Genomic DNA, 24,544 nt, shown 5'->3' on the forward strand with positions numbered 1-24,544 from the left:
AGCCTTAAATGTAAACATATGTGGTCTTTAAATTACTCAACCACTTGCCTACACATGCTCTGCTTCCTAATATCTATGTCAGGTCAGGTCTAAATGTGTTAAGCTTGGCTATGGCCCAAATGGACTGCCCCAAACACACAGCTGGTTTCTGTCATTTAGAAAAACAGCAACTTGTACTGTATGTCTTTTTTTATAGACATTACACTGAATTCAAGCAGTCTGAAAAATAGGTCACATAAAAAAAAAGAAAAATAAATGAAAAAAAACCAGCCTCTGTGAATGAATTAGATTCCAAATATGAGTGGAAGAGTCGAATACTGGTTACATAAACAACAGTTACAGTAGCTTTAAACAAGGTCACCAAACCAAAAATACAGCTCTAATACCTCACAGTAACCGAGCCTACTACAGTAACAAAATACAGTTGGCTTCTACCACTTCAAGCTTCCAACAGCCATTCATACTGAGCCGGTCATTTATAAGTGTGATGATAAATATGCCACAGAGCACATGTCAGAGGGATAGAGTGTACAGGGGGTGTGTGAGGTATTCTTAGCACTGATGACAGTGCAGGCCAATGAATCCATTCACATCTCTAAATGGCGTGGCTGGCTGCGAGACAAGGCCTCTCGCTGCCAGAGGTATTCGTTTCTGCTTTACTCTGCTTATTTCAACCTTGCATCTGCTTTCTCATTACTGTTAGTGATACTGAAGCCTTTGTAAATATCCTCCTTGAATCATCAAAATCCAAACATTAGGAACTTCAAAACATAGTTGAGACTCGAAACGGCCACACACACAAATGAAACCCCCCCCCCGAAGACAAAGAGTGTTGGGCCAAAAGGAGTTAAGTGATGGTAGTATTCTAAATGCCATTCATAATATCAAATGAGGACATAATTTTGGACAAGCAACCTTAGAAGCGGCGGACGTGCTAGATGGGCAAGTGAATGATGTCAGAGTGACTTAACAGGTTTTTTCTAAATACCAACACAGCTCCTATCTTCAATGCAACAAAAAAAAAATCTGCTTCCCCTTCAACGTTGTGCAACTTAGGTAGAAAACTTCGCACTTTAAGGAAACATTATGATAGAAGTTTAATACATGAAGAGAGTATATGTTCCAGCTGTGAGAGAGCAATAATACAAAGTCAATCCACCAAAAAGATTCAATCCCAGAAAAACAGACAAGGGTTTCGAGAATACTAAGCATCCCACTTTCAGGACACATTATCTACATCAGTCAGTATCAAGCTGTCACTGCTCCAATGGGTCCACTTTAATCGTTCTGGCCAGACTCAGTTCAGTATTATTCTCCTACAATAGGAGAGGAACTGTTAGCAGTTGTCGTCCTCCAGGATGTCTGTGTGTTCTTGCCAGAATTGGTCTCCTATAATGTCGCAGTGGTACGCCTGCACCTTCCTCCTGCTGCGTGTCACATTCACGTCCTTCTCCTCTTCATTTGGTCGTTTTAAGCGTTTAGTGACAGTTTCATCTCGCTGGAAACAAAGATTGAGGAATATGATGAGAACAGTTGAAGGTAACTTCTAGTTAGTTAAGTCTGTCTTTAATGAATTAATCATTGTTAACAAGACGAAGAATATGTATCAACTTTGCTATCAAGCAGGCATCAGAGTCTGCAGAACGCTCCAGCCAATCGATGTAGATCAGCCTGCAGTGGGCCTCCCTCAGCAGACGGTGTATTGTGAATAAAAGGCCGAAACATCTGATGATGCTGAGGGACACAACTGATGATGTGTCCGAAATAACATCTGTTGGTGGTTGACGTATCAATAACAGCTTAATACTGAGAGCGTTCGACAGATATAAGAGATTATAACATCATGCTGAATGTTTCCAAATCAAATAAAGCAAGCCATCTAACAATTCACAAAAATAATTAACTGAAAATGACACACGTCAGCCTCAAGGTGGTGCTAGATAAAAGGCGGGGGGGGGGGGGGGGGGGGTGTAAAAGTAATGAAGGTTCATCATCTGGGAACCATGAATGACTGTACAAAATTCTATGCTAATCCATCAGGTATTTATAGAGATATTTCACTGAATAAGTGTAAACATTGACCTGCTGGTATCACCATGGGTCATGAATGTCTGTACTAGATGTCATGCCCATCCATCCAACAGTTGCTGAGATATTTCAGTCTGGACCACAGGGACCGACTGATAAACACTGCCATTCCTGGAGCCATGCCACTAGCATGAATAATACTCTGCAAGAGTCAAATAATACTGTATACTTTATTGCTGACACATTTACGTAGCATGCAATATACTTTTAGACTTGCCAGGAAACTATTTATTTAGTATCTTTTCATTCCACTATGATATCTAGATCTACCGATGAACACTTGAAAGTTGCTTGTGATAGGAAATGCAACATAGTGCACATTTTTCTAGCTTTTTTTTTTTTGTCAAGTTGCTATGTTAAAATTTGGTAATGCAGTACAAGCTGGACTGTTTAGAAAAGTGCATTCAAGAACTGAGATTTGAGAAGCAGCCACATAAAGCTTGTCAATGCAGTGCTTTTTCAGATGCTCAAGAATCATTGAATGCAGCACAACAGATTTGTGTGGTAAGCAAGCAAGCAAGCGGACAATGACAAATGATGTAACTTCGACTAAAAACAAAGACAGATACATTTTAAGGTCCGGATGACGAAGTAGTTAATAGGTATAAACATGCAACATGAGAAATTTCTTCCTCAGCCCCAGTTATGATAATGGGATATGTCTCACTTTACTGGAAACACAGACCCTGTACATCTATACATACTGAATCCTGCATGTTTAGACATAAATAACATGGCAGGGAACATTTTTGAAATCATTGGCTAAAGCAGAGGCGGATGAGACAGGTGAGGTGGAAAAGGGGGCAGGTTCAAAGAATGTAAAACCCATCATCACATACTGAAAATCAGCTCACCTTTTCCCAGATGAGAGTGGTGCCTTTCTTGTGAAGGGCAGATTCAGTGTTGTAGTTGATGTCAAATTCTGAGAACAGGATCTCGTTTTTGTCTGCGGCTAGTGTTCCCTGGGGGTGGGGTGGGGGGTGGGTGGGCAAGAGACACTTATGACTGATGCATGGAAATATTGATTAAGCGACTATATAAAGTCTGCACAGATGAGATGCATCAAGTGAAGAGAACAACTTACTTCATTCACACATTCAACAAAACCACTGACCACACTGCCCACTGCTTCTATTATTGTTGCAGTGAACTATTGCTGCAAATATACTTCTTGGTCTACCTCCATTTCAAAGAAATACTTTAAAAGTGATACAGGAACTTGGAACCATAATGGTTTAATGGGCGGTGAATAACGAATGCTGCCCAACCAGAATCAACATTTTCATAACTCGGCTGTCATCACCTCATCGTAATGTCCCTCCAAGCTCACTGGAAAATGAAGCAACTTCCTGAGAACAGCTGCGTCAATCGGAGGCAGCTGCAGCAAGCAGTGACAGGCCTCGTGTTCAATTAGATGTATTATTGCCCTTTACATTTCCCTTTGTAGTTATGAATGTTACATTTCTCATCCGTAGTGTTGCAAACCACTTACAGAATGTGTACGTCTGTAATGTGCTAAAAAAAATTCATTCTGAAGCAGCTAAAATACAACATATTAATTTAAGTTGGAGCATGGATGAGAAAGCTATGCTTAACTTTTTAACATTCATTATCAATTAATCTACTGATCATTTTTCTATATATCATTTTTTTTATTCAGTCGTACAAAATGTCAAAAATAATGACAAATATCAAAACCTCATCAGGGTGTCCTTTGTTTTAACTTTTTTGATGTAGATCACATTTGTGACAATTTACAATTCAATGCTTAAACCAAAATTACGAGTGAAAGTTTCATTGTTGCATTTGGAGTTACACTGAATACATGTCTACTGTATTGTTCTTGATTCTGGTTCTACATGCTTTCCAAATGTTTTGATAGTTAGTAACTGGAATCAGATGAATTATGGATCTTAATGTGTTGGGATATGCTTTTTGTGATGATTGTGTGTCAGCCCACAGACAGCACTGTACACCTGTTGTGTGATGATCTTGTGTATATCTGTTGTTAACTGACAATGACAATGTTTTCTACGCTCTAAATATTTAAGTGTCTCCTCCATTTTTTTTAATTGTCTTCTGTTATTTGTAGGAAATTAACAGGAATAAAAAAGTAGCAGTACTCCCCTTTAATATTATAAGATATATTCATACAAACACATGAATCAATGTCGATGTACACAACCACACCTTAATGAACTGTGTAGTGTGTTGACTGCTCACCTTTAAGCGATCCTCTGCCTGGACTGTGGTGAGTCCTCCTTTCTGTACTAAAGTCCAAAACACTGTGTTGTACAAATTATTTATGTGACCTGAAAGAGACAAAAACATCTGTACTGTCTGACATCTGTATGTAGTTTAATGAGAAAACTCAAATATTTGTTAAACAGTAGTAGCACTTTGTGTACTTACAGTCTGCTTGCCTCCAGCTCAGGTAGTCCTTGAGGTTGCGGTTGCTAGGATACAGGACCACACGTCCATCAAAGCTTGGTGGGTACAGTAGCGTCTGATCCCCGAAAAACTCCTTCCAGTAAAACACATATGAGGAGGAGAACTGGGATGCCACATGAGTCATGAGCTTACTGCCAGAGGAAGAGAAATAAAGTCAGAAAAAGTCAGAAATATGACGCGAATATGATGAGAACAATGCTGCTTCTCAGTACCTGGCTCTCCTCTTGAACCAGTTGGACGACCTCTTGAAAACAAAGCTGAACTCATCACTTTGACCATAAGCAATGACAATATCCTCTAGTTCCTCCATGACCGAATGCGCGCTGCGGCTCATCAGTCCCAGGGCTCTGTTGTCATTGGGCTTTGTGAACTTGTGCTGTTCTGCAAACCTGACACAAAATGCAAGAAGAAATTCAAACTTTGTGCTGTGCGCTCCACATAAGCACTCACATCTTCACAAAGAGGACAGATGTGTAGCTGTAAACGAAGACTCACCTGTGGAAGTTGCGCCCATCCAGCCTCACAACAATATAGCAGTTTTTTAGACAGGTGTCATCTGTCTCAAAGTTGCGGACATACTCAAACTTGCTCTTGGCCATGTTACTGGGGCAGGTAAACAAACGAGCTATGGGTCTGACTACACAAGACCTGATGCCTCCACGAATACTGCACACCTTTCCAATCAGCATGAGGGGGCTCCTGCAACATACAGACGCATGATGGTCATTCAAACACAACAAAACAACCACAAAGTCAGGATTAATAGAACATTTTCAGCTCAAACAGGATCACACAGCAACACTATTTTTGACATCAAATTAGGCTAAAAGGAGATCACACTGACTATTACAGCTATTATTATGGGACATTTAGAGATACATATTAGGTTGTCCATTTATCAACTGACTAGCCAATGTTAATAATTACTTACACTTGGATGCCATGTGTGATGTTAGTCCTAGTATAGCTTCCGATTGGGAACCTTCTTACATGCGGTTAAATTAAGACTTTGGTGGATGAACAAACATTAATATTGGCTGGATTGGGATATTATAGCAATGTTATCACTGGAAATCTACTCTCAATCTTGAGAAGATGTCATCTTAAACACGTTGGGTTGTCTGGTTGTATACAGTCCGGCGCTGATTTCTGTTGTAGTAACGCAATCAGCTAACAAAGGTTCCGGGTTCTGACACCATCTTTATTCTAGCGCCACTGTGTGGCGCACATGAGGAAGCGCAATCAAAGATCGTCTATAAATACAGAACCTGCTCATGTGTGATTTGAAGTCCACTTCCAAAACGGTCTCTTTTTTAAAAATATTACACACGCGATGGGATGACAGAAAAAGAAATACTCAGAAAAACAGAAAAAGAAAAAAATATATTCAGAAAAACAGACCTTTTTTTTTTTTAAGTGAATGCAATGCTTCCGTAATTATGACTCCAGACATTAAACTCAGTTAAATGTTACATACAAGATGGGATGACAGTTGACCATGTGACTGATGCTAGCCTGTTTTAAGAGGGGGTGAAAGGAGCAGAGTGAGACGTCAACCACGACAACAACAACTTTCCCATAGTACTTTGCGTCTGCGTGTGCTCTTCTGCCGTTCTGCGGCTCTTTCAAACATGGAGGAAAGTGAGAGGGACAGAGAAAGTGACAAACCAGACAGTAAAGAAACGGTACCTGCTACGGCTTCAGTACCGCAGCATGAGTCGGACTCAGTGAGTACTGCTGGGGAGGATGAGGCAGATAAAACAGACGTCTGCTCCGACAACTTCGACCCACTGCTGGCCTTGTACTCTCCCACTGTCCCGCTCCCTTTCCCTAACATCAAATGCTTCAACAACGTCGCCGAGTACGAGAGCTTCCTGAAGGGCGGTCGGGGCAGAGCCAAGCCGGAGAATGTGGAGAAAAAGCGGCGTAAGGCCATGAAAGGAGTGGCTGACCCGGAGCGTATCGAGAGGCTAAAGAAGCTCATGGTAAACAACCCGGTGCCCGAAGCAGAGGAGGGGGAGAGCAGCGGCACACCGCGGCGACGGAGGCAGAAGACCCAGAAAAATGTCCTGACGAGGATGCCCTGTATGTTCAATACCCACCACCACTGTCTGACCTCCTGGCAGCATGTCATGCTGCATGACATGCTGCAACCTGCTTGTGTTTTAGTGTCATGAAGCGAGCTGACATTGTTATATGGCAGGGGTGTCAATTTCATTCAAGGGCCACATACAGACCAATTTGATCTCATGTGGGCCGGATCATTAAAAAGATGGAGGTAAGGAAGGAAAGACAGACAGAAGGAAGGAAGGAGGGAAGAAAGGAAGGAAGGAAGGACGGACAGACAGACAGGAGGAAGGTCAGACAGACAGAAGAATGGAAATAAGGAAGGACAGATGGAAGGAAGAAAGGGAGGAAGGACAGATGGAAACAAGGAAGGAAGGGAGGACGGACAGACAGACAGATGGAAGGAAAGAAAGAAGGAAGAAAAGGAGGACGGACAGATGGAAGGACAGAAGGGAGGAAGGACAGAAGGAAGGAACAAAGAAAGGTAGGAAGGACGGATGGAAGGAAGGAAAAGAACAGGAAGGAAAGTGGGGAGGATTAGGGCTGCATGTTTGACACCCCTGTTATATGGTCTTTCTGGAGTATTTGGAGCTAGGTTGTGTCACATAAACGACACTAAGGAGAAAGTAATTTGTTTTTCACCATTTATACATATGAAAAAAGTGTTAGTCATCCTAGCACAAGCTTAATGTTTAAACCCACTTTCAGGTTTGTGAAATCGTCATTTTGCTTATGAAAACAGGAAAAAGAGCAATTTCACTTCCTTTCTCCATCCGGACCACATAAAACAAGCTTCACATAAGAAACCACCATATCTAGACCCGTCAGATCTGGACTAGATTAACAAAGAGCCTCCAAAGACTCAATAAAACTAAGCTTCAGATCTGTGAAACCTTTACTCTATTTGTGAAAACTGAAAAAAGCGATTTCACTGCTTTTTTCCCACCCAGACCACGTTAGATCAAATCTAGAGCAAAAAATATTATACTTGGACCTGTTAAAACAGGACTAGATTATTGCTGTTAAAAATGTACATGTTTAAGTATAGCGGTTTTCAATCTAGACCTAGTCTAATGTGATATGATGAGAAGTGAAATCACAATTTTCTGAAAAATGAAGGTTTCACAAATGTGTAAGTGGGTTTTAACAGTTTTACAGCTTTTTCAAGTGTCAGTAGTCCAAAAAAAGGAGAATCAGGTGCTAAAATAACTCTCCTTAACCATGACCCATAAGCTGTGCATTGGAAGCTAACTTTAGTATTGTGTCACATAGTAACTTTCGACACCTCTATTAGTTTTCATTTGAGGCTGGCAGATGACCTATAAAAGTCACTTTTTGTCATGGCTGTCCTTCACTTTAAATGCAAAACCAGTGTCACATGGTTCCTGTAGTTTTAGAATAAGCTAATTCATTTGTTGGTTTAAGAGACCCATTTGCCCCACTGGAGAAGATTAACAATAAGTGGAGGTACTATTTCACTGTGTCCATGCCACATTGAGTGAAAAGCAACATAAAGATACTTAATCTAGCGGTGTAGGCCTCCAGAACAGATCACACCAAAGACTCCCACAGGTGTGCTAGTGCACCATAGCGTGTGATTCACATCATTTTCAAACTCATGAAACCATTGAGCGAGCCCAATAACATTATCTGTTGTTTCCCCATTCTTTTATTCAATTTCTTTCCTTTTATTTGTGACAATGTGAATATCTGTCAAAAAAAAGTCAACTTTAAGATTTAATACATCATACATTTTGCATAATTATTCTTTACCTTGCCAGAAATCATACTTTATATTCAGCTGAATTCTTTCTGCAATGAAACATTTGTAGAAACCATTGTGTAACCTGGTATATGTCTCCAGTATGCAAAGGCAGTCCTCTGGGTGAGCTGCACCGATGCGTTGAGGAGAGGATAAGGGTCAAAGTTCACATCAGGACCTTCAAGGGGTTGAGAGGCGTGTGCTCTGGCTTCGTTGTGGCCTTCGACAAGTTCTGGAACATGGTGAGCTCTCTTGTTTTCCACATACTGAATCTGAAATGTGCAAAACAACATGCCAGTAACCATGAATTAGATGGCCTTATGATGGAATCTCACATTCCTTTTTTGTCAGGCGATGGTGGACGTAGATGAGACGTACAGAGAGCCTCTTCTTGGAGAGGCATTCTACCACGAGAAAGCCCTCACTATTTCACGGGTAAGCACTAGTTTTGATTGTTGGTTCCCTCTCAGTAATAGTTAAAGTTATAATCCTTAAGATTTCAGCCGTCTTTGTGGATTTGATGACACCTGTGGTTACCATAGTAACAGCAGGATGGTTTAATGATACAGGTTCTGGGAACAGCAGCAGGGCACAGTAAAGGTGGTCACCTTGCTGAGGAGATGCATTTTTAGATGAACGATAGCTGTTCGATCTAGTTTCCTGTGACTGCTGTGCAATAAATGGAAAGGTAGTAAGTTTGGATCCATCATGGTAGCATTGGACCCTGCCTGTATCAATAATAGCTTCTTTATAGTGATGTATTTATTGATTTTGCTGTAAAAAATGCTGACCATAAAAATAGAATCAGGATTTTAAAGACAAGTACTGTAAGCTCTGCATTTTATCCAAAAATATTAATGCGATTGAAATCTTTGCACAGCTCTTTGAGAAGTTAAAGCTCCAGGAAAGCTCAGGAGTTGACGAGCCAGCAAAAAAGCACAAAGCCCATGGAAAAACCGACAAGCATCAGCCCGCAAACCCTAACATGACTCCAAAAAACCTGTCTGCTCAGAGACAGAGAGGAGACGGCAGGACAGAGCCCAAGCTGTCAGAGAGTGCTAAAACCAAACCGGGTAAACATGAAATCTCGCTGAAGGCCCAGGATCCAGAGGCCTGTCAGAAGAAAGACCCCCAGGCATACGGCAAGGTCCACACACGCCACATCAACCAGCTTTTCATCCGGGGTGAGAACGTTATCCTGGTTAACCCGCAGCCTCTCTGATGAACATCTTCTGTTTGATCTCATTTTCAAGGAAGATGTGACACTACCACCACCAGTTAAGTTTTATTTCACACTGAACATCTGTAATAATAGATGTGAAACTCTGTAGATGAATTGCCAAGATATTCCTGATGTAATTACATTTGTAAGAATCAAATCAGGATTACTGTTATATCATATTGATATGGAAGTTTTTCTCAATTATTTTGATATCAGGGAATAAAGCTTCTCTGTACTAATTTTAGTTATTTCTTGTCTTGATTTCTTTTGTCTGTCAGCCACTAAATTTATTTTGTGACGACCGTGCTGCAGCTTTAATAACCGTGTCTGTGTTTATGGTTATTACCCAGAAGGTGGCAGCATAACACATTAGTGCCATCTGCAAGGCCATTGTCATCTCAAAGAGCTTGTCGTTTTATGTTGCTTTTCCCCGTTAGTTTGAACAGGAATGACAGCGCAGTCTCAGCGGACTTCATAAATGCATTATGAATAATTGAGTTTGTGAAGCTAGAGATTGCAGATGGCACTCAAAAGCTGTCATTTGTCTTGACGTCTCAGATTGCTTTTACTCTTTAATGGGCACATTACCCATAAAAGCACAATTTACTGCATCTCATGGAAGATGTTAAGACTAAAGATGTCGTTGCCTTTTTTTTTTTTAAATGGCAGAGGTTACTTTTGGATGATGAGTGGCACAGAATGATTGTGTGTTGCTGTAATGTTTCTGGGTCTGCTTCAGAGCTTTAACATCACATTATTTCCTGTTGTATCATCTGATTTTAGTTTGAATTTTACCAGCAGACCGCTGAAAGTTTACCTGACCCTCTTTTAATATATTCATATGCCATAAGTAGGACACATTCTATGTTAAATTATATACTTTTACTTTCATATAATGTATCAGAATATTATTAGTGTAGCCCATTTAAAAGTCCTCTCCAGAGAGTGAAAACGGGGTCAATTGTTTAATGTAAGCCATGTTTTAGCTGTGTTTGTCACACCAGTGTGTTCCAACAAACCTTGATGATTAAGAGGACAGTGCACTGGTGGTAAAGACACAGGCCACAATTAGACTGTACAATCTTCCTCTTGAGTGTACTTTACCAGAGCACTCAGACCAGCTCACTCTCTCACTGGAGAAACTGTACATTTAATAAGTTGTATTAGAAATGAAGCATCTGACACAAATGATCAACTTTTAAAAGTACATATACCAAAAGGATATGGTTTTGTCATTCAGCTTCATCAAGTATTCTTAGACATTTTGTTGCCTTTGCCTTATTACTCTAATCAACAATGACGTTAACAAGCTCATATCAACTGAATGTAATTTCAAAGTTGAGTGCTGTGGCTTCACTTTTGCTGCATGAAGCTCTTTTGAATGAGGCTAATGACACAACACGCCAAATAACACACACCATTAACACATTTCAATCAACTGTTTAATGTTGTAAAGAATCTGGATGTGTAAATCAAGTCAAAATGGGAATAACGCAAAATTTCATTTTCTCAAAGGATTTCCATTACTTTTTTTTTATATTTGCATATACTAGTGTTTCAGTAACAATCCCATTTTAGAGAAGATCAAAATAATTTGAAGTAGAAAACAAAAGGCATTTAACAACTTCTACTGGTATATTATTACACAGCAACAGATTTTGGTCATTTTAATGCTTCAGACTCTGATGCAAGGCTACCAGGTGTAAGTGTGCTCAGCCTCTGGAGCCCCTGGGAGAGAGGGAAAGCACAACTTCAATTCTCACAGGGCTGCAGGATCCAATGTCGTCTTCTCTGGTCAGTGAATTATTTATCTCATCATTGACATACCAGAAATGTCAGGCAAGCAAGATGTACTTATTATCAATCACTTAATAAAACGGTCAGGAGGCAAACAATAGCAGGCACTTTAACCACTGAAGAACAGTTAACAGGCGCCCACAACACATCTTAATCCATCCACCATATCATACTAGGTATATTCAACCTGGACCCCAACTGGTGAAAGTGCTTCCTCTCAAACAAGATTCTGTACCTGATAAACTGCAAAACCTGGACCTGGATTTGCAAATGTGACGGCAGCAGTGTTTTAAAGTGTAACATTGATGAAGGTGAGAAGGCAGTATTTATCGAGATGCACCAGTGAACATTGAACACAGCAGATAAATGCATGAGCGTCGGCATCGACGCTTGAGGAATTAAGTTGAGCTCAGTACATTTTCTCAGGTGTTTTCAGAGCGCTGAAGGTATCACTGGCCTGAAGAGAGTGGGAGGATAGAAATGTGCAAGGGAAAAACAAAACAAAGACTGAAATAATTATACAACTGCATCTGATATCTGTACAGACAGTACACTTGGCTTGAGGCACAAGTACAAACACATGTTTGTACAGAAGTTACTTCCCAGTAGCTGTCCTCAACACTGCACAGTCACATTGTCTCTTTTAAACATGTTAACTGAAGAGAAAAGACAGATCTTTCAGGCACTCTGTGCTAATTAAAAAACAAAAAATCCTGTATGAGGCTTTTTCTACTTACTGATTATCTCTTTTTTATGCAAACTGATTATATATTTCTTTGTAAGTAAAATATAGAAACACATAAGTCCAATAAGAAAGGCCACAAATGATGGTCTGTTGATGGAAAAACTCCACAAATTAATCAAATAGCTTTCACTTCAAACACTCATTACTTTTATCTGTAGTACAGGCCACATTTGGAGTGTTTGGACACGTATGTACAAGGAGAAGGTGTCAATGTGCTTCATATAGGTCTCAATTCATATCAGGTTTGGTCTGTAAGATTCAACTCTTCACAATGCCTCTAATATAGGAACTTCATAAGTTATTTGTAAGGCTTCAGATTTCTATTTACAGGCCCAAGGAAGAACGAGGACAAATAAGAGGTAACTTGACAGTCTTAAATGTACATTAGAAAGTTAAAATGGCTGATCATGTTATCAAAACTCATCATTCAGTAAAGTTACTGAGAAAGTATCTCAAAAAAATATGCAGCTACTGATATATATATATATTTTTTTTGCTATTCTGGTGATTTCACTTGATTGAGGTTATAAAAGCAAACCCCCCTGATATTCACTCAGAGGCACACACTTCCTTCTTCTCACCGTGTCATAACTAACCAACAAGGCACACAATTAACAGTGTTTCTGCCTGACCACTACCCCAGACCAGACAGATCATTGGTTCGAACACACACATTCATTTAGATTCATATCACTACACAGCATTACTTTTAAAAAATAAGGAGATTGCAGGGTGTTGGTTTTATGATAGTTGACATTATTCAAGTACTCTTTGTTTGCAGCTCATAACAATCCTTCACCAATGGACGGAGAGAGAGAGAGAGACTGACACCACTCCTCCTGATAAATCTTTGCTCTCCAGCTCCATCACTTCCCAAAGTTGCCGAAATCAGCGAAGGCATCATGTTTGGGCTGTTGGACCATTGCAGGGTTCATCCCCATTCCCATTCCCATTCCCATTCCCATAGCACCAGGCATCCCCATGGTCATACTTCCCTGTGGCATCCCCATGTTCATGCCCATCCCCATCATGCCCTGGTTGGGGGCCATCCCCATCCCCATGCCCATTCCTATTCCCATGTTAGGACCAGGGTGCATCATAGGATTTACGGGCGGTCTGACTGTTGTAGTTCCAAGGCTCATACTGGAAAATCCCTGGGAGAGCATGTTGGCTGGTGCTTGGTTGCCTAAAAAAATAACAACAAATTAATTGAGTAAAAGTGCCAAACCCTTAAGTCACATTTGATTGACGGGGGGGGGGGGGGGGGGGGGGGGGGGGGGGGTGCTTTTAGGGAGAGCCTGGCTACAGTGTCACCACTCATGCCAGCTCTACGTTTCTCTCACCATGTTGGAGGGTGTTGAGGGTGGGCTGGCTAGCCTTTGGGGCCTGCATGCCTGGGCCCAGGAAGTCCAGGCTGATGTCAACAGAGTGGTCCGACCAGGTGGAAGGGAGGGACGCTTTGGCTCCGGCACCCGGAGAACCTGCTCCCTGCTGCACAGGCTGGAGCGATTGCGCAGACTGTGGTTGTAGAGGACCCCCCATGTTCTGGAGGGGCTAGCAAAGACAGAAAAAAAAAACAAGCACAGATTCAGTATTAGTTAGACAGCATGCTTCAATCACAGTAATACACAGTTAGAATATATGTAACAGTTCCAAAATTGAAATAAATGATGAAAAGATACAGTTTCAGGCACTAATTTTTTAGCCTGACTTACTTAACCCTAATACTGTCTGTGGTAACTGCTACTGTCTCTTTCTCAACTCATTAAAACAAACCCTTTTAAGTAACTCAACTAAAAGAGTGGTGGGTGTCTTCCTTTGTTAAAGTAGGTCAACAACCTTTTAACATGGAAATTCAGTCAACATCCACAGGCTTTTGTTTGGTTTTTAATGTTTTTGTAACTCAAACCTGATTCTTCTCATTCTGTGTGTCAGTAACAGGAGGAGTGGGTGGTTAGTGGGTGGTCTCATGGGAAGACGAGCATCTGGTGAGGCTGCATGGTAACCCTCTACCATCATCATCATGCTTGTCTTCCATCTTTCAATCACTTGATGTACTGTCTTTACTACAGAGGCATGCTGACTGATGTGGTCAAAAAGCAGTGTAAGCTGAGTAAATGTGTGGGTTTATTTTGTGCTGTAGCTGTAATTTTAGGTAAAAAACATTTTACATTTGTTTGATATTTATTTATTACCTGATCATGCATATGCATAAAAGGCTACGTTCTTGGTGTTTATAAGTCTGAATATTTTTGAAAGCACTCATGTTTGATGGCCAAGTTAAAATCAGCGGGTTTGAAGATTATAAACATAAGTTTGGTTAAAACCAGCACTCGACATTAGCAGAATCTTAAACTGTGCTTGTTACAGTTGAAATTAAAAATAATTCAGATTGATGGCAAACAATTTATATCTATACCAGATTTTGTCAGTAAAACACCAATACTTGAGTATATAGCTTGATACCAAGCAGATATGGTGGCATTGTGTATTACGGGTAAACTTCTAACCAACATTTTTTAAACTAATAAATCATTAATATATCCATGTGATAAACAAATGGATATATTTTCCATTTGTGGGAGCAGTGATTATACGCTGCTGCTGCCTTGTCACAGCTCTTTGGATCATTACTGTCCTGAATAACAATGTCAAAGTCCATTCAAAGCAAAGCCTGTGCACTGAAAGAAGTCCGTTTCACACATTTGAATTTCCACATGTAAATGAGGCATAAGCTTGGCAGTATCTAATTTTGCAATAATCTAGTTTTGCAACAGCGGATTCATATTAGCAGCAGGCTTCCATCAATAATACAATGAGTTTGACACAATTCAGCTTAAATATTTGTAAATGCACGGACTTTTAGCAGGATCTCTACAATACAGCATAATCTATTAGCAAAATCATACACTATAATGCAGCTTTCGCTAAATACCAAAAAGGGCCTTTTTCTAAAATATGTAATATTTCTTACAATACTTCTTGATGTATGCCTATTAATCTGTAATACGATAATACGGACAGATAATATCAGCACTCTAATTTAGCAGTCTAGCTCTACAGAAACAAGTGTATGTGTATTTTCCCACGGATTGTCTGCATGCACCTGCATCATTCATCTCTTCTTTATGAGTCTTGTAATGGTATGTATATCAATAAATTATTTAAAAAAGGATGCGTGTGTATGTGTATGTATAAGTGCAATCATGCATACCTGTGACCTAGACTGGGGCAGGACTGTGGTGCTCATGCTCTGTGTGCTGCTCATGCTAAAGTTGAGGCTCTGGGAAGAGGTGAGGGACTGGGTTGGCCCCATCAAGTCAAACAGGTCTGCTGAGGCAGGACCTGAGCCTGTAGCTGACATTGGGGCAGGGGTGAGGGCAGGGGCAGCAGCAGCGCCAGGACCTGCTGTCATGGTTCCAAAAAGGTCATCTCCACCGGTGTCGACAGATGCTGGCATCTGACCTCCAGGGAAGGCATTCCACTCACCAAAGTCTCCATTGCTGCTCGAGGCTGGCACTGCTGCAACAGGAAAAGGGAAAAAAGATAGTTGCATGAACGTCTGTTTGCCATCCACACAGTGATATTTGTATTGTGAGGTGTGTAAATATCTGCAAAGTTTGGCAAAAAAAAAGAACCTGTTATGGCAATGAACAGTTGAGTCTTAAGTGAGGCCAGTCTAGTTTTATCCAGAGCATTTTCAGTGACAACTGGTGCCATGTTTTAAATTTTCATTAAACTCGCTCTGTTTGTTGTCTCTCTCCCTCTCTCAATCTCTCTCAGCTTCCTCCACCCCCACCAACTTCTTCCTATGTCCCTGTCTCCTTGTCATCCATAACTGGAGTTGATGGGTGTCTGTTCTTGTTATGCAGAGCAGGTAGCAGGCTCCATATGGCCAGGGCTCCCTCCCAGCATCCCTCTGAATATTCTAGCAGTATGGCTACAAAAGCACAGCACACGCTATCAAAAAAAATGTCTTGAAACCAACCAGATCCCGAGGAGAGGCTGGAAGAAGCGGCAGATGAGGAGAAATCAGCAAATCCAGACATCAGGTCTGCATTGAGAAATGGACACAAACATGTCAGTTTTAAACAAGAGAGCTCCAGGTGTCATTCTACCATAGTTAACATTCCTTCAGTGTCAGGAGTGTAGGCGGGAGAGGAGGGGTGGTGGCAGTGAATAGGTGGAGAAGACCAAACATCTGTTCAGCGCTCCCACCCTCTCCATTCACCAGGGACTACTCCAAAAACATCTGGTGCACTTAGTTCCTATACATCAACTCCCTCCCCCGGCTGTCCCCAAAATCTGTAGTCAGTGTGGAGTTGCCTATTTTGCACAATACTGTAACACTGAAAAAAACTCAGTAATTCCTGGATTAATTAGCAGCTAGCTTCTTGGTTAAGAATATGTAACAAGAAAACATATTAAGAGTCATTTCTAGTCTTTGTGCTAAGCTACATTTAACATTTCTTGGACCAATTTCTCTACTTGTACCGAAAAAATGCAACCAAGTTCAATCATCTCAGCTAATGTAATATACCAAAATGTCTGTATGTCCATAAGTTAGTTCCATTATACCTGAAGCAGCAGGCTGGCTAGGTGTTGTGTCCACCATGAATAGGTCAGCTAGGCCGGCGCTGGAGGGCTGAGGGGCTGCTGACTGGGGCTGGAATCGAGAGAGAAAGTGCATTCACACCTACACTCAAAACAAAAAAATGTTATCTTATCCTGACCCATGTACTCTCACTACCTGTTTGGTGGTGGTGTTTGGGCTGTTGTCTCCTGTGTACTGGGCTGCAGCCCCCAGGTCCACTTTCCTAGATGGCACACCTCTCTTTCGCGTTGCTGTAGTCTCTGTTGCTTGGACTATTTGTACACTCTTGGTGGTAACAGTCTCCTCTTCATCTTTGAACTCTTTACCTGGCTGGCCATTGTGAGACGAGCGACCCCGGTCCTCCTCATTGTCACTGAGAAATAAAGATGAACAGTTTTATGAGAACTAAGGACATTTTTCCCGACAGATCAAATGTCTATTACAACTAACAGCACCTGGATCGAAACAAAGTCTTGAGTAAAACCTTGAGGTTATCCATACAACAAAGGCAAGCTCTTTTCTTTTGAACTTTTTCCTGTGTTTTTAGATATGAATTGCCTGATCCAGATTTTTTTAGGTACATATGTTCATACCTAGATTGAAAAATACTGATGAAAGGTTTAGATCAAAATAAAGAGGGCTCCTTTTTCTACCTAAATCGGTCTGGTGAGTCGTCTCTATCCTTCTTCCTAAACCTGTTGATTGTATCGTCAATGGTGCTGCCGATTTTGTCGCTGATCTCTCCCAATTTTTCGCTGAAGGGGAACTGCCCTTTATTCTTTTCCCAGTCATCATCCCACTTTCCTCTGCTGTCGCTGGAGTCAAACTTGTCCCCAGCTGATGGGAAAGAGATCAAAGCAACAAGATTATGAGATAGAAACGATTGGCATAGGACAGGGATTTAAACAAAACCTCAAAGTTTTTGTTAAATGGATTGAGGGTGGTTTATATTACTTGCTTGACTGAGTACTTACTGTAACTTCTGTATCCCATGCTGTCAGAGGATACTCCAATGTATTTATCTTTGGTTTTTTTGGCCTTTTTCCTTTCTTCCCTCAGTCTGTCATCATCCTGGACAAACTCCACCATCTCCTTCACCTTCTGACGCACATTCACTCCTTGGTCCTTCCCGTTCTCATCTACGTAGAGATTACGTGCAGATAATATATTGAATTAGCAATATTTGGTACACCCACATACAGAGTATGAACATCTCTATATAGGAAAAGCTGAACTTTCTTGCTGGTAAACAGAACCTTAAACACACACATGGTTTAGAAGGATGAAAGCAGCTTTAGGAGTGTGTGTGTGTGTGTGTGTGTGTGTGTGTGTGTGTGTGTGTGTGTGTGTGTGTGTGTGTGTGTGTGTGTGTGTGTGTGTGTGTTTGTTTTAAGCATTTATGGAATAAGCAGTGCTTAGGGCCTTCAGCCATTCATTATAGCTCACAGTGAAGCTTTTGTTAATACACATGCTGCCTAGAGAGAGCCTCACCTCATCAAAGCATAACTTGCACATGAAGGTGATGATGGATTGCAAGTGTTTTGTTTGACGAGCTTGTGTATATACACTACTACAAAATGCAGAAGAAAGCATGTTATAAATTAGTGAAAGGTTAAAACGGAAACATCAGAGCAACAGCTTACCTACAAAGTGGTAGCTTTCTAAGGATCTCAGGTCATAGAGATGTTCTCTGGCACTGGTAACAACCCTCTCTGATCCGTTCCTGATTAGATGGGCCAGCAGTAGCAGGGACTAAGAGTCAAACACACAACAGCAGTTATAACATTGATTTCCAACTTGTAAGCTCTTGTTCTGTGATAAACCAAATATAATTTCAATTATAACTCCTTTCTTCACCTAATGTTAATATATTTGAATGTTTGTTGTTGATACCTGAATTTTGCCTGTAAGTAATGAGCAGAAATGTTTAGTTGAGGTTTAGTGAAAGATCACAGACTGCAAATAAAGGGTGTACATTTTATATAGTACTGAGGCCATCAAGCCTTGTGTAATAATTTTGTGTGTTTGTTGGGTGGTGCAACTGTGCTGTGGCAAACCTTGTAGACCCTTCTCCAGTTCTTTTTGTTGTCCCTCAGCATGCGGATCCACAACATGTTCATTACCTCTGGGAACTGCTCGTACATGAAGGTGGCTCTGATTATAGACAAAGTCACAGAATAATGGGAATGATGGGACACATTGCTTTTAGCGACACAAGGTTTCAATTCACAGTGCATGACGACCAATAATTCTACTGGTCTTGCCTTTAATAACTTCATTAAAATCAAAAAGCCCCTTAAACTTCATTCCAGCTCCAGGAACTAAACTTGGGCAATAGGAACAACTGGTCGCTGCAGCACATTTGTATTTCCACTGCGTCTCAAGAAGGCAAAGATTAGGGGAATTAGATTGATAAAAATAAAAAGTTGCAGCTTGGTATAACTAATTTTGGTATGCAACAAGACAATAAGACTACAGTTGGAGTGGGCTGAGGTTTTTGTCTTGCTCTCAGAAATGTACTTTCATGAGGCTGTGATATTTGAGTTAATGTGGGAAAGGAGAAGTGCAGATGTGAAAAGTGAGAATGAAAGCGCCTGATGGGCAGGACTGTTTCAAAAGAAGCACAAATCTCCTTTTCTGCTTTAGTATGTAACCACAATGAAACAATTACACAGTTAAGTTTCAGTCAGTTTAGTTTCTTCCACTCTCTCTTTAAAAATTTGCATAACCATTTAAAAATCCCAACAACAACAGAAAATTTCCCCCCCTAGTTGTAATACTGATACTACAACCAGTGCTTGCAGCAGTTTGAATTAATTTTACACACGTGGCAGTTGAGAAATTTATGTTCAGTACCGCAAACTTCCTCTTCAGTAGTTTCTGGAAGAAGAGTAATACGTTGGACACCTTAGGACTTTTGTAGTCAGGAACAATGACCACAGTACTAAAACTTTAAATATATGTGGTTGAAAGGGAGGTTAATTAAGGTTAAGCTCCTAAAACTGTTCTTGGAAAAGTTCCTGAGGTCAAATGAGGCTTTAAGATAATCTTTTTGCAGTTCAATTTTATTTACAAATAACCTTGGTGCTTTTCAGCAGGACATGTTGTACAACACTGTGCTGGCCTTACCTTGAAATTTCACTCATCAGCTGTCCTGATGGTCCCCAGGGGTCGTCATTGGTGGCCTCTCTGACTTTAGACTCCACCTCTGAGTAGTTCATCACCACGTTGGTTCTACAGTGGGATAAAAAAACAAAAGCAAACATCACTTCATTAATCATGTTGCCATGTAATCAAGACTATGTGTACTCCATGTCGCATTTGGTAATTCAGTTCAAAATATATTGCCTCCATTTTAACCGTCGACATGGATGATAAGAGATGAAAGGTAGTCTCATTACAGCCACGCCCATACAATTGTTCTGTTATACTCTAAAAGGACAATAGGGAGTGCTTGTGTGAGAGCTCTGGATCTAACCGATAGTAAAAACCAAAAACCCAAAGCCAAGGGCCTAAACAAACAAATGCAAATCTGCATCCAATACAAACACATAAATGAAGCCTAAAATGGCACAGAGTGAAACACAGCTGTGCTTTCTGTGGGGGAACTCTTGCCTGCTGACATTCTAGGAAACTTAGTTGAAAAGAAAGAAGGAACTTAAACAGGAAGAAACAGTATAAAAAGGTAGCTCTCAAATGATCTCAGGTTAATATAAAGTTGGTTTTCTAAATCATTAAGCTTGTCTATCTCATAAGGGATTATGGCAAAGAACATAATAATCAGCTACAAATGAACAATGTGTTCAACAAGGTTGGAATGTTGGGTAGCCTGCGAGAATATTCAGATTCATGATGATTATACATAAACTTAAAAAGACTAAGCATTTGCCTGTATCTATTCAATCAGACTACACAAACATGCTGCTTCTTCTGGTTGGTTTGCAATATGTCCTGATATACAGATAAGTTATCAAATAACTATTGAGCAATGAATGCATACATTGGTTATACAGCTGACTTCTGAATGTATTGCTCCCTGAGGAACAGTGTATCCACCACACATGCAAAGTGTACATGTAGAACAAAGCATTGCCATTTTTAATGGTAAGTGGCATTAGAGCATTTTCATTTTGGTGACTGTTACTGCAGTATCTTACTGCCACGCACCATTACAGAAGTATTATCTATCAACAAACAGGCATCTTATTTCAGATAATGAAATGAGCCACGATCAGAGCTTCAGCCAAAACATGGTGAGGCAAAACATTTGAACCCTGCACCTCCTCATCCCTTCTTTACTATTGCCACATCAGCAATAAAATGTACAGCGCCTGAAAGAGCACCATTGATTTGATGTTAGGCTGAGCAGAGATACACCCTTTCTGTGGTTTTTGAGTCAGGCAGTATTGCTACTGCAAACTGTGGGATATGGTTAGCCCTCTGACATCAAAAATCAAGTATATGCCAACAACAGCAAGAAAAACAAATCTGTTTATAATCAACCCGAGTTGGACCATAGGGTACAGTAACTTTGAGTGCCAGGTTCCCAGACAGACATCAACCCTTGTCCTGCATCAAACTGAATATCAAACTAGTCTAGCTGCATTTGTTTATTATTGTGATCATACTGTCAGGCTTCATTAGGACCAATTTCATTTTTTGAGCATCGTTTCCAAATATCTTCTGTGCTTTGTTGCTAACTGGACATATCTCAGGTTTTTTCAGCTATGTCTGGAAACACTGCACAATGCACAGTAAAAACAAGAGGTTTTGATGTAGTGATGCAACATCTTATCTCTTCTCACTAGTGGGTCCTGTCCTAGATATCAGCCAGATAAAACGGAAGTTGTGATACTCTTTCACAGTGACACACTATCACACATGATTTCCGTTTGACTTCTGTAGTGCTGTATCAGGCAAAATTTCCCTTTGCAGTTAAACATGAACCCAACTGTATTTCACTGTTCATGTGGTGTCTTATGATTTTATTCAGACATTTTTTTTTTTTAAACGGGAGAAAACATTTGCTTGCATTCACTGCCTCTGCAAAAACTTCTACAGGAAATTATGCCACACAGTGAGTGTGACAGACAGCTTAGTGACACATAATGATAATGTGATGTAGATGTCAAAGCAAAATGATGGCATCTATGAATCTCTCATAGCACAGGCTCTTTCATCACACAATGTTTCATCAGAAATAGGAAGAAAATGTACATGGAAAATCTGTTACACACCTTTCACCTTTCTTTTTTTCTGTTAGTCTGTTAACCTCTCTGTCTCTCTCTGATTAATGCAAACCATGTTTCAGGAGGTCAAACTCCAGGGAGACTAATACATTAAACAAGAACACCTTCTTGGATAAACCTAAGAACATGCTATTGTCTGGGTTTACAAAATTAGCCAACAAACTTTTGAAGGGAAGAAAAATTGTGCAATAGCCTCACACCACCCTACAGTACAGGAAAACATGCTCACTTTTAGTTAGCAGCTAAAAGTAAACCAGAGTCCAACAAGAGAACAAAAAACGCACAATCCCTAGGTGTTGCCCAAGTTCAGAGCTCCCATTACAACTGGGAAAGTTCAGCTCCTAAATTACTGCTGTGGGCCTTGTAGCCATAAACTGACACTGCCATCAAACAATGCAAAAAACTTCAGTCAGGAGTCACAGTATACATTTATTTACAGGTAGCCTGTCAGTTGCCTGACTGTTTTTTAAAAATCTCCGGTTCAATGAAAACATGGTGATGGAAGGGTAAACAGTAGCAAATGTATTTAACCTTAGAGAACTTCTTGTAATTTAGCAATTGGACATAAACCAACAAGTTGCACAACACTGCAGTATCAATAGCCACTGATTAACAAGTGCTCTGTTTCACTGTACTGTTTATCTCGTTTTCTTTTAGTGCTTTATATCATAGTAAAATGACAACTCTACGGGTCGTATTAGACACATAACGTTGATAGTTATACATGATTGTATTTCTACTGTATACTGTAGCTTGAATGTACTTGATTGTTGTTTATTGACGCAGCAACAGTCGCTACAACTTATTTTTCTCTTACTGTATTATACGATTAAGACATTTGTTTACACTGAAATCTGGTTAATGTTGTCTGACTAGTTCCACTTGACAGGCAGTGTAAATAAGGTCTAAAACAACTGTGCTGTGACCACAGATAATAACCCAGCCATGTGTAAAGTTTTGACACTGACTTACAGTACAGCTACAGTTAAATGCTACTTAGCTACAAGTGGCATAACAATCATATCGTAGAGTAACATATTTCCATATATGATTAAGTTTTCCTACAATGTTTTAATATAGTGGTAGCCAGGAAACGCCTGTGTGTTAACGTGTAACGTTAAAACGTCCTCTGCTAATTATTCAGCCCTAGAGCTGTCAAACTTGCTTAGCTGGCTAGCCCAGTCTGCTAGCTGCCTAGCCAGCAGGCTAAGTAATTAGCTTGTTAGCTAACTAAGTTAGCTTGCACTGTCGGAGGAAACACGCAAACAACACGCTTAAGTATCTCACAACAGGGCAAATGTTATCTCAAACAAATACATGACACCCATGGTGACATAAGAGGCACACAGAAGTGACACTCGTAGTACGAAGAAACAATATTTGTCAAAGTCAGCTAACTAACTCGCTACTAGCATACAGGCTAGCTAACTTGTTCAGAGTGACGTGACGTCAAAGTTTTGGGTACGTGTCTCTTTGAAACAGGTGAACTTCACAAACAAATAACACGAAACAGACACAATATGGCTGGGAAATACTCACGCTTTGTCAACCAACTCCCTAACCTTCCACATGTTCAGCATCTTGGCTCTGTGAAAAAGGGGCTTTTCTGCCTCCGCAAAACCCTTTTACTCCAGACAAACACCGAGACCAAGCCTTCAACTGTGGAAAGTAAACTCTTCTTCACCTCTCTTTCAAGACAGGAGGCGCAAACGCACCACCAGGCAGACAGGAAAGGTTAGGTTACTACGGGAAATGTCCCTGTAACGTCAGAATTGCGTAAAGCAGCATTGGAGATGTAGTTTCTAATTAGTGTTGAGGCGCTTCTATTTGTTTTGTGAGTCATTCTTTTTCTTCAGTCACGTTTTGTGTGTGTTGGGAAATTCATATTCAAACTTATTACACAATTATAACCAACTGTGAGGAGATACAAACTACAAATAGAAACACTTGTCAGAGGAGTGGTGAGATTTCTGAGGCCACCTGGAATCCCGTATAGGACACTTGGTGGTCGACTGAATTACACACGATTTAAGTTATTATGATTTAAAACAAAACAAAAAACAAAAAAAGGCAAAGGAGAAATTATTAGTATAAAATCAAAACAAAAAAATCAATCTTGGATTGATATTATAATAATCAATCCTTGCTGTAAAAAATGTCTAGTAGTATTTATATAGCCAGGCCAAGATGCAAAAAGTGTGGTTTTGTGTATCTATTGACTAATCAAAACATAGTTATTGTGGTCTATATGTACGCTGATTATGCATAAAGTGATAGTCAAGTACATCTTATTTTTTATAACACCTGTCACGTACATTGGCATTTCAAACTTAACAATAGCATCAAATGCAGAATTACAACCAAAACATGAACACCACATCAAGCACACACACATACACACACACACACACACACACACACACACACACACACACACACACACACACAAAAACCAAATAAACAAAAGAGAAAAAACACACACACACACTTGGGTAAGAAATTGGCTAGTCATAAGCCTGAGAAAACAACGATTTTGAGTTTTCTTTTAAACGTAGAAACAGTAATGACT

At 40.3% G+C, this 24,544-nt stretch overlaps 3 protein-coding genes across 7 annotated transcripts; 1 reads left to right on the plus strand and 2 right to left on the minus strand.

Moving 5' to 3' along the window:
* Positions 1-477: 477 nt before the first annotated feature.
* thg1l (tRNA-histidine guanylyltransferase 1-like) lies at positions 478-5,671 on the minus strand. 3 transcript variants are annotated; one of them, XM_062425616.1, is made up of 7 exons: positions 5,471-5,671; positions 5,035-5,238; positions 4,752-4,928; positions 4,501-4,670; positions 4,312-4,400; positions 2,943-3,050; positions 478-1,498 (listed from the first exon to the last, which is right to left on the minus strand). In XM_062425616.1, exons 2-7 carry the CDS (start codon positions 5,226-5,228, stop codon positions 1,337-1,339), a joined length of 900 nt encoding a protein of 299 aa, XP_062281600.1. In that variant the 5' UTR covers positions 5,229-5,238; positions 5,471-5,671; the 3' UTR covers positions 478-1,336. The 3 variants fall into 3 exon arrangements, with proteins under 3 accessions (XP_062281600.1, XP_062281602.1, XP_062281603.1); XM_062425618.1 differs by lacking the exons at positions 5,035-5,238; positions 5,471-5,671 and having other exon boundaries at positions 4,501-4,666; positions 4,752-4,834; XM_062425619.1 differs by lacking the exons at positions 5,035-5,238; positions 5,471-5,671 and having other exon boundaries at positions 4,501-4,574; positions 4,742-4,818.
* Positions 5,672-6,138: 467 nt separating this feature from the next.
* Positions 6,139-9,706, plus strand: lsm11 (LSM11, U7 small nuclear RNA associated). Its single transcript, XM_062425948.1, has 4 exons — positions 6,139-6,624; positions 8,471-8,610; positions 8,720-8,803; positions 9,249-9,706. Exons 1-4 carry the CDS (start codon positions 6,171-6,173, stop codon positions 9,588-9,590), a joined length of 1,020 nt encoding a protein of 339 aa, XP_062281932.1. The 5' UTR covers positions 6,139-6,170; the 3' UTR covers positions 9,591-9,706.
* Positions 9,707-11,018: 1,312 nt separating this feature from the next.
* On the minus strand, positions 11,019-23,817 carry clint1a (clathrin interactor 1a). Of its 3 annotated transcripts, none has more exons than XM_062425439.1 (12): positions 23,515-23,817; positions 19,856-19,960; positions 18,784-18,880; positions 18,370-18,478; positions 17,701-17,865; positions 17,380-17,563; positions 16,883-17,099; positions 16,711-16,798; positions 16,121-16,186; positions 15,347-15,651; positions 13,476-13,686; positions 11,019-13,318 (listed from the first exon to the last, which is right to left on the minus strand). In XM_062425439.1, the coding sequence occupies exons 1-12, from the start codon at positions 23,553-23,555 to the stop codon at positions 12,999-13,001; spliced, it is 1,908 nt and encodes a 635-aa protein (XP_062281423.1). In that variant the 5' UTR covers positions 23,556-23,817; the 3' UTR covers positions 11,019-12,998. The 3 variants fall into 3 exon arrangements, with proteins under 3 accessions (XP_062281423.1, XP_062281424.1, XP_062281422.1); XM_062425440.1 differs by having other exon boundaries at positions 13,476-13,677; positions 15,347-15,654; XM_062425438.1 differs by having other exon boundaries at positions 15,347-15,654.
* Between the last annotated feature and the right edge of the window lie 727 nt (positions 23,818-24,544).

This window comes from Scomber scombrus, chromosome 9, assembly GCF_963691925.1.
Source record: "Scomber scombrus chromosome 9, fScoSco1.1, whole genome shotgun sequence".
Lineage (NCBI taxonomy): Eukaryota > Metazoa > Chordata > Actinopteri > Scombriformes > Scombridae > Scomber > Scomber scombrus.

What these genes read in the sequence shown, in the direction of transcription:
- clint1a (XM_062425438.1), bottom strand. Translation starts at nt 23,555, where the DNA reads ATGCTGAACATGTGGAAGGTTAGGGAGTTGGTTGACAAAGC. An exon ending in CAAACACCACCACCAAACAG is followed by an intron (nt 16,799 to 16,882) that starts GTAGTGAGAGTA and finishes TCTCGATTCCAG; the next exon opens with CCCCAGTCAGCAGCCCCTCA. An exon ending in CAGCCTCTCCTCGGGATCTG is followed by an intron (nt 15,655 to 16,120) that starts GTTGGTTTCAAG and finishes TTCCTGTTGCAG; the next exon opens with CAGTGCCAGCCTCGAGCAGC.
- lsm11 (XM_062425948.1), top strand. Translation starts at nt 6,171, where the DNA reads ATGGAGGAAAGTGAGAGGGACAGAGAAAGTGACAAACCAGACAGTAAA. An exon ending in TCGACAAGTTCTGGAACATG is followed by an intron (nt 8,611 to 8,719) that starts GTGAGCTCTCTT and finishes CTTTTTTGTCAG; the next exon opens with GCGATGGTGGACGTAGATGA. An exon ending in AAGCCCTCACTATTTCACGG is followed by an intron (nt 8,804 to 9,248) that starts GTAAGCACTAGT and finishes ATCTTTGCACAG; the next exon opens with CTCTTTGAGAAGTTAAAGCT.
- thg1l (XM_062425616.1), bottom strand. Translation starts at nt 5,228, where the DNA reads ATGCTGATTGGAAAGGTGTGCAGTATTCGTGGAGGCATCAGGTCTTGT. An exon ending in GAGCTGGAGGCAAGCAGACT is followed by an intron (nt 4,401 to 4,500) that starts GTAAGTACACAA and finishes TGTCTCTTTCAG; the next exon opens with GTCACATAAATAATTTGTAC. An exon ending in AGGCAGAGGATCGCTTAAAG is followed by an intron (nt 3,051 to 4,311) that starts GTGAGCAGTCAA and finishes CCCCACCCCCAG; the next exon opens with GGAACACTAGCCGCAGACAA.